This window comes from Mobula hypostoma, chromosome 2, assembly GCF_963921235.1.
Source record: "Mobula hypostoma chromosome 2, sMobHyp1.1, whole genome shotgun sequence".
NCBI classification, from domain to species: Eukaryota; Metazoa; Chordata; class Chondrichthyes; order Myliobatiformes; family Myliobatidae; genus Mobula; species Mobula hypostoma.
In genome coordinates, this window is record NC_086098.1 from 187,110,555 (window position 1) to 187,129,092 (window position 18,538).

The 18,538-nt window shown below is 42.6% G+C and overlaps 1 protein-coding gene across 2 annotated transcripts in view; it reads right to left on the minus strand.

The window, feature by feature from the left end:
* Nucleotides 1-13,865, minus strand: part of LOC134342748 (phosphatidate phosphatase LPIN2-like) — an 81,593-nt gene extending 67,728 nt beyond the window's left edge. Inside the window, exon 1 of one of the 2 annotated variants that reach the window (XM_063041255.1) lies at nucleotides 13,691-13,865. In XM_063041255.1, the coding sequence (XP_062897325.1) occupies nucleotides 13,691-13,696 (6 nt within the window). In that variant the 5' untranslated portion in view covers nucleotides 13,697-13,865. Of the gene's footprint in view, nucleotides 1-6,680; nucleotides 6,795-13,690 lie in introns of those variants that run through there. The other variant, XM_063041258.1, reaches the window with a different exon arrangement.
* Between the last annotated feature and the right edge of the window lie 4,673 nt (nucleotides 13,866-18,538).

The window sequence follows — 18,538 nt, forward strand, 5'->3', positions numbered from 1 at the left end:
TAATTAGTTAACTGGAGATCACCTGTGTGCAGTCAAGGTGCTTTAATTCATTGTAGTGCAAATACGCTTGGTCCAGCTACTGGTGATTCAGTATTCTGGCAAAAACTAGACCAGGAAGACAGAAGAACACATCAAGCAACTCTGCAATAAGGTTACTGAAAAGCACAAGTCAGGAGTTGGACACAAGAAAATTTCCAAGTTGCTGAATATCCCTTGGAGAACAGTTGTCAGTCATCAAGAAATGGAAAAAATATGACACAGCTATAAATCTGCCTCGAGCAGGCAGTCCTCAAAACTGAGTGACCGTGCAAGAAGGGGACTAGTGAGGGAGGCCACCAAGAGACCCATGACAACTCTGAAGGAATTACAAGCTTCAATAGCTGGATGGGAGAGACTACGCATAAAACGACTGCTGCCCAAGTGCTTCATCAGACAAAGCTTTATGGGAAGGTGGCAAAGAAATGGCCACTGTTTGCCACTGTTGAAAAAAAACTCACATAAAATCTCAGCTAGAGTTTGCCAGAAGGCATGTGGGAGACTCTGAGGTCAGCTGGAAGAAGGTTCTATGGTCTGATGAAATCAAAATTGAGCCAAACGCTGCACATCATCACAAACACACCATCCCTACTGTGAAGCATGGTTGGGTCTGCATCATGCTGTGGGGATGCTTCACTATAGCAGGCCCTGGAAGGCTTGTGAGGGTAGAGGGAAAAATGAATGCAGCAAAATTCGGGGAAATCCTGGAGGAAAACCTGATGCAGTCTGCAAGAAAACTGCGACTTGGGAGAAGATTTGTTTTCCAGCAAGACTATGTTCCCAAGCATAAAGCCAAAGCTACACAACAATGGCTTAAAAACAACAATGTTAACGTCTTGGAGTGGCCAAGTCAGAGTCCAGAATTGAGAATTTGTGGATGGACTTGAAAAGGGCTGCTCACTCACGATCCCCATGCAAACTGACAGAGCTTGAGCAGTTTTGTATAGAAGAATGTGGAAAATTTGCAGTGTCCAGATGTGCAAAACTGATTAAGACTGATTCACACAGACTCAAGGCTGTAATTGCTGCCAGAGGTGCATGGACTAAATACTGACTTGAGGGGGGCGATTACTTATGCTATCAATTATTTTGTGTTGTAAATTTGTATTTAATTTAGATCACTTTGTAGAGATCTGTTTTCACTTTGACACAAGTCTTTTTCTGTTGATCAGTGTCAAAAAAAGCCAAATTAAATTCACTGTGATTCAAGGTGGTAAAACAATAAAACATGAAAACTTCTAAAGGGGTGGGGATGAATACTTTTTATAGGCACTGTATAAAACATGTATACTCCATGTAAAGATAACATTAAAAAAGTACAGTCAATATTTCAGGCCGAGACCTTTGGTAGGACTGGAGAAGGGTCCTGGTCCAAAATATCGAATGTACTATTTTTCCATAGATGCTGCCTGGCCTGCTGAGTTCCTCCAGAATTTTGTATATGTTGCTTGTTTTTAAGGAAGGCATTTTTGTTGGTCCACAAATCAAACAAGTCATCAATGAGAGGCAATTTGAAGAACTTCTAGTGGGACTGGAGAAAATCACATGGAAGGCTTTCAAGGATGTTAATGAATTTTTTCTTGCCAACTACAGAGCACCAAATTACATGCAGCTGGTTGACAACATGCTGTAAGCATACAAAACCATGAATTGCAATATGGCACTAAAGATTCATTTTCTGCATTCCCATTTAGACTTCTCCCCAAAAATCTTGGTACAGTCAGTGATGAGCATGGTGAAAGGTTTCACCAGGACATTGTGGTCATGGAGAAATGGTATCAGTGTAACTAGAATCCATAAATGCTGCGTGATTATCGTTAGACATTTAAGTGAGAAGCTTCACTAAGGACAAACAAAATAATCAACAAAACATTTTTAGCTTAGTTGGAAGTGTCAGCACTGTTATGCAATTATATTCAATAAAAGGTAATGTCTTGTTTCTCCAAATTCCTATGTGATACAGGTAGTCTGAAATTATATTTGTGTTCAGCTTCAAGCAGTCTATCATAAACAAAAACTGAGGAAGCAACTCTTTCGAAAAAATTTCCAGTGTAATAAGACCATAAGACATAGGAGCAGAATTAGGTCATTCAGCCTATCAAGACTGTTCTGTCATTCCATCATGGCTAATTTACTATCCCTCTGAATCCTATTCTCCTGCCTTCTCCCTGTAACCTTTGATGCCCTTACTAATCAAGAACCTATCAACCCCCAATTTAAATATACTCGTGACTTAGCCTCCACAGCAATCTGTGGCAATGGTTCCACAGATTCACCATCCTCTGGCTAAAGAAATACCTCTCTGTTCTAAAGGAACATCCTTGTATTCTGAGGTCAATTAAGATTCCAGAAGCTCAAATTAGATGGAGTGAGAGAGGAAAGGGTGCATCAGAGCTGATAAAAATAAGATTTTAAGATGGACATGAAAGGTCATATCAAATTGAAGAAATAGCATAACAAATACAATTTCAGCTGCAAATGTGCTACAACATCTGACAAAATTGCAGGATTTGGAAATAAATGATGAAATATTTTGGGCTCAAATCTTAATACACCTTTAACTTGTAGACAAGTTAACATCTGATTCGGCATCAACAATATGACTTAGAAAAAGGTGTTTTGATATATCCTGAGGAAATTATAGCAAAGTCTCTCTTTCTAATTTTTTGAAATTATCTCATGTTTAATTATCATTTCTCTTTGGAAAGTGTACGGTGATGCATTTTGGTAGAAGGAATAACAGCATACACTGTTTTCTAAACGGGGAGAAAATTGCGGTCTGACCACTGTCTTATAAAGCCTTGGCATTGCATCCTTGCTTTTCTACAAATCCTGTTGACATGAATGCTAACATTGTATTTGCTTCCTTAAAACCAACTCATCCCACTGCTGACTGTAAGGAGTTTATACGTTCTCCCCGTAACCAGGTGGGTTTCCTCTGGGTACTCCAGTTTCCTCCCACAGTCCAAAGACATAGGGTTGGTCAGTTATTTGGTCATTGTAAATTGTCCCGTGATTGGGCTGGGATTGAATCGGGGGATTGCTGGGCAGTGTGGCTCAAGAGGCCTATTCTGCACTATATCTCAGTAAATAAATAAAATCGCCCGCAAGTTAACCTTCAGGGAATCCTGCATGAGGGCTCCCAAGTCCCTTTGCCCCTCTAATTTTTGAATTTTCTCCCTGTTTAGAAAACAATTTATGCCTTTATTCCTTCTACCAAAGTGCATGACCATACACTTTCCTAAGAGAAAAATATTTTGAGTAGTTTTAGGCCCCTTATCTAAGAAAGGATGAACGGGCATCTGAGAGGGTCTAGAGGAGGATTAAAAGAATGATCCCAAGAATAAAAGGATTAGGATCGCTTAAGGAATGTCAGTCTGTACGCACTCAAATTTGGAAGAATGAGGGGAGACCTCATTGAAACCTATCAAATATTGAAATACCGAAGTAGATGCACAAGTCACACTCATTAGTATCAACTACTGATCATTTTATTACAACGTCTAGCTGAACTTCCTCACATAAAGCTCCAAACAAAAAAGCGGTAAAGACTTAAACTTGCATTGCAACTGCAGTGTTGCTGGCTTTGCTGCTGTTTAAGACCATTTTCAAATGGAAATAATTAGTATGAACTGATCAGCCATGTCCTGCACTAAAAATACTGAACTGCTATGATCAAACTGTAAATGTAATCTGAATCAGGTAGGAGACAGCAGAGAGTCCAATTTCTTCTCTGTTAATATTTGTTATCATCTGTACCTGTTTCCTACTACCAACTGATGTTTTCTTCATTTTCTACGTTGTGAAAAATTATTTCTTGTTTTCACACACAAAAAATAATCAGCAAATCTGACACTCAAATACTACAGAATGAGAAAAATTTACTGCACTGGAGAGGCTATACTGTGTCCACATTGATCTAAAAATTGGGAGAAAATCTCATTTTATAATAAACAAAATTAGAAATAGGCCACTCAGCCCCTCAAGACTGCTCTGTCATTCCATGATATGACTGCACCTTTAACCCTTCATTCCCATGTACTCTTGGTAACTTTTTAATCTGTCAAAAGTCTAACCTTGCCTGAAAATATTGAAAAGTCCTCCTTTGACTGTGCTTTAAGAAAGATTTCCAAAGACTCAAAGGCCTCAGAGAATAAAACCTTTAGTTTGAGATTCTCCCAGAAAAATAAACATCCTTTCCACATCTACCTTTTCAAGTCCCCTCAGTATCTATTATAGTTCAGTCATCTCTCACCTTCTAAAGTCCAGCAAATAAAATCCCAGCGTTTCCCATCTATCCTCATAGGGTAACCTGTCCATTCTACTAGCCCTATATGAACTACTTCCATCACACTTACAATCTTCCTTAAGGAAAGAAATACCATAAAAAGTACTTCAAATATGGTCTCGTCAATACCCTTTGTAGATAAAACAACCTCCCTATTTTTGTACTCATCTTCCCTCACATATAATCGTACTTGGTTTGCCTTCCTAACTAATTGCTGTATCTGCATATTAGACTCATGAATATGGGCACATAGATCTCTCTGCATCTCAAGAACTCTGTAATCACTCACCAAAATGAACAATTTTACTGCCAAAATGAACAGTTTCGTATTTTCCCCATATCCTTTCCCATTCAATTAATGTACCTATATCCTGCCGCAGCTTAGTAAATCCTCTTCATAACTTTCTTTCCCAGCTGTATACACAGCAAATTTAGCAACTGTACCTTCATCCAAATCCTCAACAAGCTGAGGCCACAGCACCAATGCCTTTGTCTGTATTCCTTCCATTAGACATTGACACAACTCCAATAGCTTTCAAGGTTTTTCTTTGACTTATTGTCAGCTTTCTCAGTTCCATCTTAGACCCACCATATTGAGGCAATAACAAAGAAAGTAAGCCAGCTGCTCTAATTGTTAGGGGTTTAATGCGCTTTGATATGTCAACAAATAATCTCGCAAATTTCTACAGAGGCACAGTGGAGAGCATTCTGATTGGTTGCATCACAGCTTGGTATGGAGGCTCCAATGAAAAGGATCATTAAAGGCTGCACAGCTCAGCCAGCTCCATCATGTCCAGTTCCACTATAGGAAGGATGTGGAAGCATTGGAAACGGTACAGAGGAGATTTACCTGGATGCTGCCTGGTTTAGAGAGTATGCATTATTATCAGAGATTAAGGGAGCTAGGGTTTTACTCTTTGGAGTGAAGGAGGATGAGAGGAGACATGATAGAGGTGTACAAGATAATAAGAGGAATAGATAGAGTGGATAGCCTGCACCTCTTCCCCAGGGCACCACTACTCAATACAAGAGGACATGGCTTTAAGGTAATGGGTGGGAAGTTCAAGGGGGATATTAGAGGAAGGTTTTTTACTCAGAGAGTGGTTGGTGCGTGGAATGTACTGCCAGAGTCAGTGGTGGAGGCAGATACACTCATGAAGTTTAAGAGACTACTAGATAGGTATATGGAGGAATTTAAGGTGGGGTTTATATGGGTGGGTGGGTGGGTGGGTGGGTGGGTGGGTGGGTGGGGGGAGGGGGGGAGGGGGGAGGGGGGGGTTTGAAGGTTGGCACAACATTGTGGGCCAAAGGGCCTGTATTGTGCTGTACTATTCTATGTTCTATGAGCACAACCCTCTCCACCACTGAGCACTTCTTCAGGAGGTGATAATTTAAGAAGGCAGCATCCATCATTAAGTACCCTCACGATCCAGGACATGCCTCATTAGGAAAATATATTTTTGACAAAGTATCAATGTAATAGATAAGGACTTATATGATGCAACCTACAAAGTTATGAACGGTAAAGTGAATTTTATCCAGTACCTCAGTTGTGAGCAAAACCTTGAAAAAGTACTCAGCCCACACAACTATTTTCACATTTTACTGCCTCATTTTCTAAATTTAAAATATATTGAAGTAGGATTTTTTGAGCTAATCTACAAAACATTGCGCATCATGTCAAATCGAAAGAAAAAATCACTAAAACCCATCAACAATTTACTACAAATTAAAAACCAAAATTGAGACTGAAAACTAGGGAGAAAGACGGGGGGGGGGGTGACCCAGAGGATGGGCAAGAGGTATATTCAGAGGGACAGAGGGAGAAAAAGGAGAGTGAGAGAAAGAATGTGCGCATAAAAAGGAGTAACAGCTGGGGTACGAGGGGGAGGTGGGGCCTAGCGGAAGTTAGAGAAGTCAATGTTCATGCCATCAGGTTGGAGGCTACCCAGACGGAATATAAGGTGTTGTTCCTCCAACCTGAGTGTGGCTTCATCTTTACAGTAGAGGAGGCCGTGGATAGACATGTCAGAATGGGAATGGGATGTGGAATTAAAATGTGTGGCCACTGGGAGATCCTGCTTTCTCTGGCGGACAGAGCGTAGATGTTCAGCAAAGCGGTCTCCCAGTCTGCGTCGGGTCTCACCAATATATAAAAGGCCACATCGGGAGCACCGGACGCAGTATATCACCCCCCCCCCCCCGTCTTTCTCCCTTGGCCTCCTGTCCCATGATCCTCTCGTATCCCCTTTTGCCTATCACCTGTCCAGCTCTCGGCTCTATCCCTCCCCCTCTTGTCTTCTCCTATCATTTTGCATCTCCCCCTCCCCCTCCAGCTTTCAAATCCCTTACTCACTCTTCCTTCAGTTAGTCCTGACGAAGGGTCTCGGCCTGAAACGTCGACTGCGCCTCTTCCTATAGATGCTGCTTGGCCTGCTGCGTTCACCAGCAACTTTGATGTATGTTGCTTGAATTTCCAGCATCTGCAGAATTCCTGTTGTTTGAGACTGAAAACGTGTTTGTCCCCTTTGTAATTACTACACTAACTTTCCTCAGGTGTAATACATTACCTTACCAACTCACCCAATTTGTTGATGATGAAGACCAGATAATCACCTGTTTTCTATTACTAAGAATACTCCCTCTCTCTACAAGGCCCAACCGTATTGTAGATTTTCAACAGACCAAACCAAAATGAAGACAAAAGAGCATTCAAGACAAGACAGGGAAATGATAACAGAGAAACACAAAGCTGGGGAAGGGTACAAGACCAAAGGGATTGAACATACCTCAGAGCTCAGAGTAGTCCATCATGAAAAAGTGGAAAAAATATGAAACCATAGCCACACTGCCTAGGTCAGGCCATCCCTCTAAACATAGTCGCCAAGAATGACACTTGTAAGAGGCAACTGTGATACCAAGTCACTCTGAATGAGCTGCAGAAGTCAGTGGCTGTGACTGGAGATGAAGTTCATCGCCCCAAAATCTCTGAGGCTTTGTACAAAAAGGGTATTTATGGAAGAGTGGTAAGAAAGAAGCCCTGGCTTTAAAAAAAAAGCATTTCCCTGCCTGTAAAGACTTTGCAAAGCGTCACTTAGAATATACTGTAGAGCTGGGAAAGAAGGTTTTATGGTCAGATGAGACTAAAATGGAACTTTTTGGCAACACTAAGCGGTATGGGTGGCATAAATCTAATACTGCGCATCAGCCTGGTAACAGCATCCCTACTGTCAAGTATGGTGCAGGAAGCGTCATTCTATGGGGATGCTTTTCAGCAGCAGGGACTGGAAATCTGGTCAGGATGGATGGGAAGATAAATGCTTCTAAATAAAGAGAGATCCTGGATGAAAATAAACTTGCTAGCTTCTGCCAGAAAGCTTAAACTGGGGAGGAAGTTCATCTTTCAGCAGGTCAACGACCCAAAGCACACTGCCACAGCAAACATGGAGTGGCTTCAAGTGAAGAAAATTGATGTCCTTGAGTGGTCCAGTCAGAATCCTGACCTCAAGATTGCTGTCCACCGCCACTCCCCAATTAACCTGGCACAACTCAAGCAATTTTGAGAGGAATGGGAAAATCTTGCTCCATCATGTTGTGCAAAGCTAATAGAGGCTTACCCAAAAAGACTACTGGCTGTAATAGCAGTGAGAGATGGCTCAACTAAGTACTGAGCCAAGGGGGGATGAATACTTATGAATTGCTGACATTTCAGGTTTTGAATTTTTAGTTTTTCATGATTTACTATTTTCTCTGTATTTGGGCTTTACAGTACTGTGAGAAAAGGACCATATTATTCACAAATAAAACCTTGATCAAAAATTGATCAAAATCCCTGGCTGTAATACTCAATTATGTGAACAAAGGGTTGGGGGCTGAATACTTTTACAAGACATTGTAAGTGATCACAATGAGCTCCGTCCAGAAGCACTTTGTACTTGCTGTTGGAAGGGTGGGCTGAGCAGATGAAAAAAAAAGATGAGTAGTTGTGGATAAAAAGCCACAGATTACATCCAACAAATAGTCTGCAAAAGCCACAATATGTCTATGTTGGCCTCAGCCAGTAATGGTCATTGATCTGTGCTGTAAATTTCTATGATTTTTTTTTACAATAGCATTAGGTAATTTTGTAAAATATCATTTAAAATGATACATTTGTCTAATGACTTTCATACAAAAGCCTAACTAGTGATAGAAGGAAGCAGATTTTCAAATCGGTTTCTTGAAAAATTAACTATTAATTGCCTGGAAATGGAGCTTTGCATAATGTACAAAGAAGGTCTGTGCTGATGGGGAAAAGAGGGCAGACACTGTTTGGCAGTGTGCAAATGAAACAGGTAACTTGTATTTGCAAACCAGGTGTGTTGTTGAAGCCAACAACAAAACAAGTCCAGACTGAAGTCTGTACTTTTTACAGAAAACAGGCATGGAGATACTACCAAGACCCATATCACCACTGCAAAAAAAATCTGCACAGAAAAGTTATGATGCTGTTTTATCAATGTGAATAGCTACAGCTGTAGCAGTATCACTTGTTCCAGGAAAATCAAACCAAATAGTGAAGAAAACCATTGCAATTAGCAAATTTCCCAATCATTAGATTTTTAATGCAGCAATTTTAATTCCCCATGGATTTCTCTCATGCAGAAATGAAACAACTATAACCAATGACTGGAACTCAAAATAAGTTTCATTCATTATTAAAAATATGGTAAGCATGTTCCTTAATAATGCAATGCCTTATACATATTTACTTAAGCCACGCATGCTTTTATCTATATAGAATGTGTTTCAGCTTCCACTTTTAAATGGTACTTAAGATTGTTTGCTAAAATGTCTAAGATAGTTTAAAAACAAAGCATTTTCAGTTGGTTTTCTTTTTCAATTAGTTTGGAGAATTAATCCAGCTAGTCACACATACACACTGGATCAGATGGAATGGCAGACCTGATCGTGAATCTATCATGTCTGTCACTGTACCACGTTCTTCCTCAGAAATTAAGTTAAGTTGCACTTGGGTGGGAATGTGTAACTGCAGTCTATCACATTCAAAACAGCAGTTCTGGTGAAACAGCAGGAGAGCTATCCCATGATCTGCTTCTGAAATTTAATGGAATGGTTTGCAATGCAGTAATACTAACTGCTGCCAAATGATGACAATGATTTTAATGTATTTTTAGGCAAGCTATTAATTATGCCTTATCCTAGACGGCAGAGATTTGCTAAGTTTTCAAAATACCTTGTGTGGGAATCCACTACATCCAACATCTAAATACATTCACTGTTCTGTTCAGACTAAGTAGAAACTTAAAATAACACCCACCTTATGAGAAGATTCCACGCATGTGCTCATTAACACATTGCAATATAATCAGAGCAAATCTAAGCTTCACTGGCTTTTCTAATTCAGAAATTCAGGATCACTTTGCACTTATTGGAAGTGGGGGTGAAGCATGTGGGGGGGGAAGGTGTCTGAACAGATGGTTAACAATGGATGAAAAGCTGAGACGGGTATGTAAAAAAAACAGGGCAGAGTAGTGCCTACATTGTTCGTGACAAATCTAATGACGACGACAACTTTGGCCAATATTAGTCAAAGTTGTGCTCCATTTGCTTAAAAGAGCAAACTGAAGGACTGAAAGTAGATGCCTGAGGAGAGAAGTACAATTGCTAAATTACTTAAAAGGACATGGAAAGCAGAGACAATAAAATAGTCTGTCAGGTCAAATTATGGGAGGTTAGTGAGGAAGTACACTTTGGAAATTTGGTCACAAAGGGAAGAATGAAAAACATCTTGCTGCAATGGACAATAATATTGCAGGCAGGCATTGGATTTTGGAGATATAGATATTTATATAAAGGCATGATAGGATTGATACCGAGAAGGCAGAGTAGAAGAATTTGTTGGAGATCGACTAAGTTCAAAAACACAAGCGGTCAAGAGAGAAGAGAGGACAATTCAGATAAAATCAGAAGGATAAACTGATGAGGGTTTTAAGAGACGGAAAGACATCTCAAAGTGGCTGCAAAAATTCTCAAATGGGAGGGAGAGCAGCCAGAGGTCATGGTGCACATTGACACCAATGACACAGGTAGAAAGGATGAAGAGATCCTATAATGTGAGTGTAGTGAGTTAAGAAAGAGGCTAAAAAGCAACACCTTGAGGGCTTCTGGATTACTCCCAATGCTAGATGCTAATCAGGGAAAGAATAGTAAATCGCAATCATCCTGATGTGATTATACTACAGATTCCACAGTTGCCATGCAACACTGAGCTACAAATAAGCGTGTCGATTAGGAAAAGGTGAAATAACAAGGTTATTGTAGTGAATGATTTCAACTTCCCTAATATAGACTGGAACCTTGTTATAAGATGTAGGTGGTGCAGGATCTCTTGGGTGCATCCAGGAGGGTCCATCAAGAGGAGATGCCATAATGAACCAATTGTTGGGTAATGAACATGGCCAGGTGACTGACCTTTCAGCAGAACAGTGACCAGAATTCCTTTATCTCCTTAAGTGGAGGGTGCTAAAGAGTACCTACACAGTACAGGACAAATATGTTCCCAGAGAAGGCTGGATATTAAGAGATATCGTGAATTTTATCAAGAAAATGGAAGCATATGTAAGGTTTGGTAAGCTAAAATCAAACAGAGGCCTTAAAAATCATAAAGAAACAAGAAAAAAATGCAAAGGAATTAGGAAAGCCAAGAGAGGCCACGGAAAGTCCTTGACAAGCAGGAATAAGAATCCAAGACTTTCCACACATATATCAGGAGGAAAACTAGGAAAAGGCAGGACCATTCAGATATTGAAGAGAACACGTGCTTGGAGGTGGAGGATGTGGGTGAGGTTCTAATGAGTACTTTGTCAGTGCAACAGCACAGTGTTGTTATCAGTAATCACCAAGGAAAATGATGTAGAATGGTTAAAGACATAAGTATGGATCATGCAAATTTACGATAGCATTTTGAGATAAAGGAGGTAGTGCTGGGTTTCTTAAAGAACATTCGGGTGGAAAAGTAATTGGGATTCAGAATTGGCCTGACGATAGAAGACAATATAGTGGTTAATGGGACTTATTCCAGCTGGAGATCTGTGACTAATGGTGCTCCAGAGGAATCCATACAAGGACCTCTGATGTGTGTGACATAAAAAATTGGACGAAATTAGACGAAAATGTAGATGAGCGGGTTAGTAAGTTTGCAGACGCCACAAAGACTATATTGTGGACTATATTGTGGAAAACTGGCAAAGGATACAGATACACAAGGAAATCTGCAGATGCTGGAAATTCAAGCAACGCACACAAAATGCTGGTGGAATGCAGCAGGACAGACAGCATCCACAGGAAAAAGCACAGTCGACGTTTCGGGCCAAGACCCTTCGTCAGGATACAGATCATTTGCAGATATAGGAGGAGAATAAATTTAACTCAGCCAAATGACAAGTGATCCACTGATCTTTATCCTTTGCAAGATCTTTAAGTGTTGATGTGCAGAGGGATCTCAGGGTCCACATCCTTAGCTCCCTGAAAGTAGCTACTCAGGTTAGTATATAGTACATTTGTTTTTATTAGTTGAGGAATCTGAGCTTAAGAGTTGGGAAGTTATGTTGCAGCTATAGTTAGACCATATCTGGAAAGTATTGCATTCAGTTCTGGTCACCCCATTATAAGAAGGATGTTGAAGCTTTGAAGAGGGTGCAAAAGAGGTTTATCCAGATGCCGCCTGGATTAGAGAGCATATGCTATAAAGAGAGGTTGGACAAACTTGGGATTTCTCAGGAGCTGTGAAGGCTGAGAGAAGGGAGATCTGATAGAGGTTTATAAGATTATGGGAAGCATAAAGAGCAGATAGCCAGTATCTTTACTTCAGAGTTAAAACGTTTAATATCGGAGGGCATGCATTTAAGGTGAGAGGGGGTAAATTCAAAGGAGATGTGCAGGGCAAGTTTCTTTTTACAGTGTTGAGTGCTTGGAACACAGGTAGTGGTGGAGGCAAATAGGTAGAGGTATTTAAGAGACATTTAGGCGCATCAATGTCCATAAGCCTGTGTAGGCAGAAAGAATTAGTTTAACCGTGCTGTACTGTTTCTATGTTCTCTGTCTGAAATAAGTGAGCTGCATGCACAAGTGCTAAGACGTGATATAGGCCAAGGAAATTTAAGAATGATGGCAAGCATATCCACTGAGTGATAAAGCATAAATTCAACCCAGTTTGTGAAAAAGTCAAAGTCTAATAAACAATACAAATAAGTAGTATACATTAAGGAGGAACGGAGGCCAAAGGAATGCGGCACATGACGCTGCTGTAATTAAGTTTTTCATTGCAACTGTACTTGTACATTGACTTTGACTTTTGACTTTGATGACAGATTAGGCGGAGTTGAAATTGGTAAATAACCTCCATAGGAACGGGTTGAGCAAGTTGGTTGCCAGAAGCAAACGTTGAGCCCACTGTGATTATTGAGCTTTAATACAATAAGCACCATAGCCAGAATTACCAAGAATCACTGACAGGAAGGCCATGAAGGGATAGTAATCTAGATGAAAACAGAAAAGGTTAACAGGAAACAGTCACCAATAGAATGAAGGTTCATGTAAGGCTGAGTGGTAGAGAGAAAAGTCCAAAAGGGACATCACAAAGCAAAAGAAAGGAAAACATAAAAAAATCAGAATAAGGTGCCTAAATTGGCAGCAGCAGCAAGCTGTCTGTATGAAAAGACGGGGACTAATAAACTAGTTATGATAAGAAGTGAACATGTAATACATAGATAACCAACTATAATATCTTGATTAAAAATATTGCTATGCATATTGTATAACTAATTAAATTTGTTTTATTTCATCTGTATTAAAACATCTGAACCAAAATTGGACGTTATTCTTATCAAAGAATTCTATACACCTGCCTTTGCCCCCTCTCATCCTCTCCCTACCCCCTCCACTAAGCACTTACTCCGCTACCCCACAACCCCTCTCCTGTACACACCCTCCCTTAACCCACCTTCCCTTGACCCCTTCCCATACCCACCCTCCCTTGACCCCTCCCCATGCCCAAATTCTCTTGACTCCTCCCTAAACCCATCCTCCTTTAACCCCTCCCCGTACCAACCCTCCATTAGCCCCTCACCATACCACCCAACCACCTACCCCCCTTAACTAATCTACCTTCCATCACCAACAACCCTACCCCTTTCTCCCCACCCACTCTCCCTCATCCCACTAAAACCCCTCCCTCCCTTACACCCCAATCACCCTCTCTTACTCTCCGATCACCATCCCTCACTCCCCGATCACCTTCCCCACCCACCCTTTGTTGCCATTTGGGGGGAAAAGACGCGAAGTTGCCTCAGAAACCGCTCTTACCGCCATGCGAGCGACACCTGGACAAAAGGAGTGTCAACCACAGAGCAAACGGTCCCACAAACAGACAGAAAGGGACAGTGAGCATCGGCAGTCGCCTTGAGCCAATAGCCCGGGCCGGCCCCAGGACCAAGTCCACAACATCCGCCAGCACTACCCTTGGGGCCCGTGCGCATGCGTGTGGGGCATTACGCCGTGACGTCACCGCATTGGTTATCCGCCCCGCCCTCGTGTCGTCAGAATAATTGGCCGAGCTCCAGCTTCTCGGTGGATGAGAGGGTAGAAGTATTGAAAGGAAGAGTAATCATTATGAAATTCTGCAGATGCTGTTAATTCAAAGCAACACACACAAATTGTTGGAGAAACTCAGCAGAGCAGACAGCATCTATGGAAATGAATAAACAGTCGACGTTTCCTATGCATGTTGTAGTTAAACAATCATTTACCGCATTGGTGAGGGATTAAAGTTCAAAGTATATTTATTATCACTGTACATATATGTCATCACATACAACCCTGAGATTAATTTTCTACTGGCATATTCAATAAATATAACTATAATAGAACCAATGAAAGACCACACCAACAAGGTGGGCAACAGTGTCCCAGAGGCAACAAAACTGTACAGATACAAAATTAAATAAATAATTAAAATCGAGAACATGAGATGAAGAAGAGTCCTGAAAGGTCGGCAGGTTGAGCGAGCAGTTCAGTGATGGGCAAGTGAAGATCCCCCTCTGATTCAGGAACCTAATGGTTTAGGGGTAATAACTGTTCCTGAACCCAGTGGTGTGGGCCCTGAGGCTCCTGGACCTTCCTCCTAATGGCAGCAGTGAAAAGTATGCATGACCTGGATGGTGGAGGTCCCTATAATGGATGCTGCTTTCCTGCAACAATGCTCTGTGTAAATGTGCTCATTGGTGGGGAGGACGTGGCAATATCCATTGCTTTTTGTAGGATTTTCCATTCAGAGACACTAGTGTTTCCATACCAGGCTGTGATGCAGCTGGTCAATATACTCTCCATCACACATCTGTGAAAGTTTGTCAAAATGTTAGATGTTATGCTGAATCTTTGCAATCCCTAAGGAAGTAGGGGAGCTGTTGGTCTTTCTCTGTAAACATGAGGAATTCTGCAGATGCTGGAAATTCAAGCAAACACACATAAAAGTTGCTGGTGAATGCAGCAGGCCAGGCAGCATCTCTAGGAAGAGGTACAGTCAACATTTCGGATGAAGACCCTTCGTCAGGACTAACTGAAGGAAGAGCTAGTGAGAGATTTGAAAGTGGGGGTGGGGGGGGGGGAGATCCAAAATGATAGGAGAAGACGGGACGGGGAGGGATGGAGCCAAGAGCTGGATATTTGATTGGCAAAAGGGATATGAGAGGATCATGGGATGGGAGGCCCAGGGAGAAGGAAGGGGGTGGGGAACCCAGAGGAGGGGCAAGGGGTATAGTCAGAGGGACAGAGGGAGAAAAAGAAGAGAGAGAAAGAATGTGTGTATATAAATAAATAACGGATGGGGTACGAGGGGGAGGTGGGGCATTAGCGGAAGTTAGAGAAGTCAATGTTCATGCCATCAGGTTGGAGGCTACCCAGACGGAATATAAGGTGTTGTTCCTCCAACCTGAGTGTGGCTTCATCTTTACAGTAGAGGAGGCCATGGATAGACACATCAGAATGGGAATGGAATGTGGAATTAAAATGTGTGGCCACTGAGAGATCCTGCTTTCTCTGGCAGACAGAGCGTAGGAGACTGCATTGGCGTGCTTTCGCTGCATTGACTTGTCCTCTGAAATGATAAGCCTGAAGAACTTAAAGTTGCTGACCCTTACCTCCTCTGATTCCCCAGTGAGGATTGGTCCATGGACCTCCAGTTTCCTCCTTCTGGAGCCAATAACCAGCTCCTTAGTCTTGCTGACATTGAGTAAGATGTTGTTGCTGTGGCGCCACTCAGCCAGATTTTCAATCTCCCTCTTATAGGTGGAAAGTGGCCAGTGAGTGAGTGGGCCAGTGAAGGAGTGAAGCTTTGAGGCTTTGACGAGAAGAGGTGGAGGACAAACTTGCTTGCAGTTACACTTTACAATGCCTCCGGAGACGGTGATGTGCCTCTCATGTGAGATGTGGCAGTCTTGGGGGAACAACCCTCTCCCGCAGAGTCACATCTGCCAGAAGTGCATACAGCTGGGCGATCTGGAAGACCGTGAAAGGAATCTGGAACAGTAGCTGGATGATCTTCGACTCATAAGGGAGAATGAGGCAGTCATAGATGAGAGCTACAGGGCGGTTGTCACACCTAGGCTGTCGGAAGCAGGTCGTTGGGTGACAGTCAGAGGGGGGAAAGCGAAGGTGACACACAGGTAGTGCAGAGCACCCCTGTAGCCATTCCCCTGAATAATAAGTTTACCATCCTGGATACTGGTGGCAGGGACGACCGACCAGGTGTGAGCCACGGTGGCAGGGCCTCTGGCACTGAGTCTGACCCAGTGGTGCAGAAGGGTGGGATGGAGAAGAGGAGAGCTGTCATCATTGGAGACTCTATTATAGTCAGGGGAGCAGACAGGAGATTTTGTGGACGTGAGAAGGACACCCGCATGGTTTGTTGCCTCCCAGGTGCCAGGGTCCGGGATGTCTCTGACCGGGTGCACAACATCCTGGTACAACAGGGAAAGCAACCAGAAGTTGTTATACATGTTGATACCAACGACATAGGCAGGAAGAGGGATGAGATCCTGAAGTGTGAGTTTCAGGAACTAGGCAGAAGGCTGAAGAACAGGACCTCAAGGGTGGTGTTCTCAGGATTGCTGCCAGTGCTATGTGACAGTGATGGTAAGAATTGGAGGAGATGGAAGTTGAATGCGTGGCTGAGGAGTTGGTGCAGGGAGCAGGGTTTTAGATTTTCGGACCATTAAGATCTCTTCTCGGGAAGGTGGGACCTGTACGGATTGGATGGGTTGCACCTGAACTCGAGGGGGAGCAATATCCTTGCAGGTAGGTTTGCTAGCATGGTTCGGGATGGTTTAAACTACTTTGTAATTTGCAAGGGGGATGGGACCCGGAGTGATAGAGCAGTGAAAGAAGTGCATGGAGTAAAGCCGGATCTAACATATAGAGAGGATTTGAGGAAAGAGAAGCAGAATCAAGGGTGTAAAGGTAGTAAGGTAGAAGGGCTGAAGTGTGTGTACCTCAATGCAAGAAGCATCAGGAACAAAGATGATGAACTGAGAGCTTGGATACATACATAGAATTATGATGTAGTGGCCATTAGAGAGACTTGGCTGGCACCAGGGCAGGAATGGATTCTCAATATTCCTGGATTTCGGTGCTTTAAAAGGGATACAGAGGGCGGAAAAGGGGGAAGGAGGGGTGGCATTACTGGTCAGGGATACTATTACAGCTACAGAAAGGGTGGGTAATGTAGCAGGATCCTCTTTTGAGTCAGTATGGGTGGAAGTCAGGAAAGGGAAGGGAGCAGTTACTCTACTGGGGGTATTCTATAGGCCCCCTGGTAGCAGCAGAGATACAGAGGAGCAGATTGGGAGGCAGATTTTGGAAAAGTGCAAAAATAACAGGGTTGTTATCATAGGTGACATTAACTTCCCAAATATTGATTGGCACCTGATAAGATCCAACGGTTTAGACGGGGCAAGTTTGTTAAGTGTGTCCAGGACGGATTCCTGTCACAGTATGTTGACAGGCCAGCTAGGGGGAATGCCATACTAGATCTAGTACTAGGTAATGAACCGGGTCAGGTCACAGAACTCTCAGTGGGTGAGCATCTGGGGGACAGTGACCACTGCCCCCTGGCCTTTAGCATTATCATGGAAAAGGATAGAATTAGAGAGGACAGGAAATTTTTTAATTGGGGAAAGGCAAATTATGAGGCTATAAGGCTAGAACTTGCGGGTGTGAATTGGGATGATGTTTTTGCAGGGAAATGTACTATGGACATGTGGTCGATGTTTAGGGATCTCTTGCAGGATGTTAGGGATAAGTTTGTCCCGGTGAGGAAGATAAAGAATGGTAGGGTGAAGGAACCATGGGTGACAAGTGAGGTGGAAAATCTAGTCAGGTGGAAGAAGGCAGCATACATGAGGTTTAGGAAGCAAGGATCAGATGGGTCTACTGCGGAATATAGGGAAGCAAGAAAAGAGCTTAAGAAGGGGCTGAGAGGAGCAAGAAGAGGGCATGAGAAGGCCTTGGCGAGTAGGGTAAAGGAAAACCCCAAGGCATTCTTCAATTATGTGAAGAAAAAAAAGATGACAGGAGTGAAGGTAGGACCAATTAGAGATAAAGGTGGGAAGATGTGTCAGGAGGTCATGGAAGTGAGCGAGGTCCTCACTGAATACTTCTCTTCGGTATTCACCAATGAGAGGGAACTTGATGACGGTGAGGACAATATGAATGAGGTTGATGTTCTGGAGCATGTTGATATTAAGGGAGAGGAGGTGTTGGAGTTGTTAAAATATATTAGGATGGATAAGTCCCTGGGGCCTGACAGAATATTCCCCAGGCTGCTCCACGAGGCAAGGGAAAAGATTGCTGAGCCTCTGGCTAGGATCTTTATGTCCTCGTTGTCCACAGGAATGGTACCAGAGAACTGGAGGGAGGCGAATGTTGTCCCCTTGTTCAAAAAAGGTAGTAGGGATAGTCCGGGTAATTATAGACCAGTGAGCCTTACGTCTGTGGTTGGAAAGCTGTCGGAAAATATTCTTAGAGATAGGATCTCTGGGCATTTAGAGAATCATGGTCTGATCAGGGACAGTCAGCATGGCTTTGTGAAAGGCAGATCGTGTCTAACAAGCCTGATAGAGTTCTTTGAGGAGGTGACCAGGCATATAGATGAGGGTA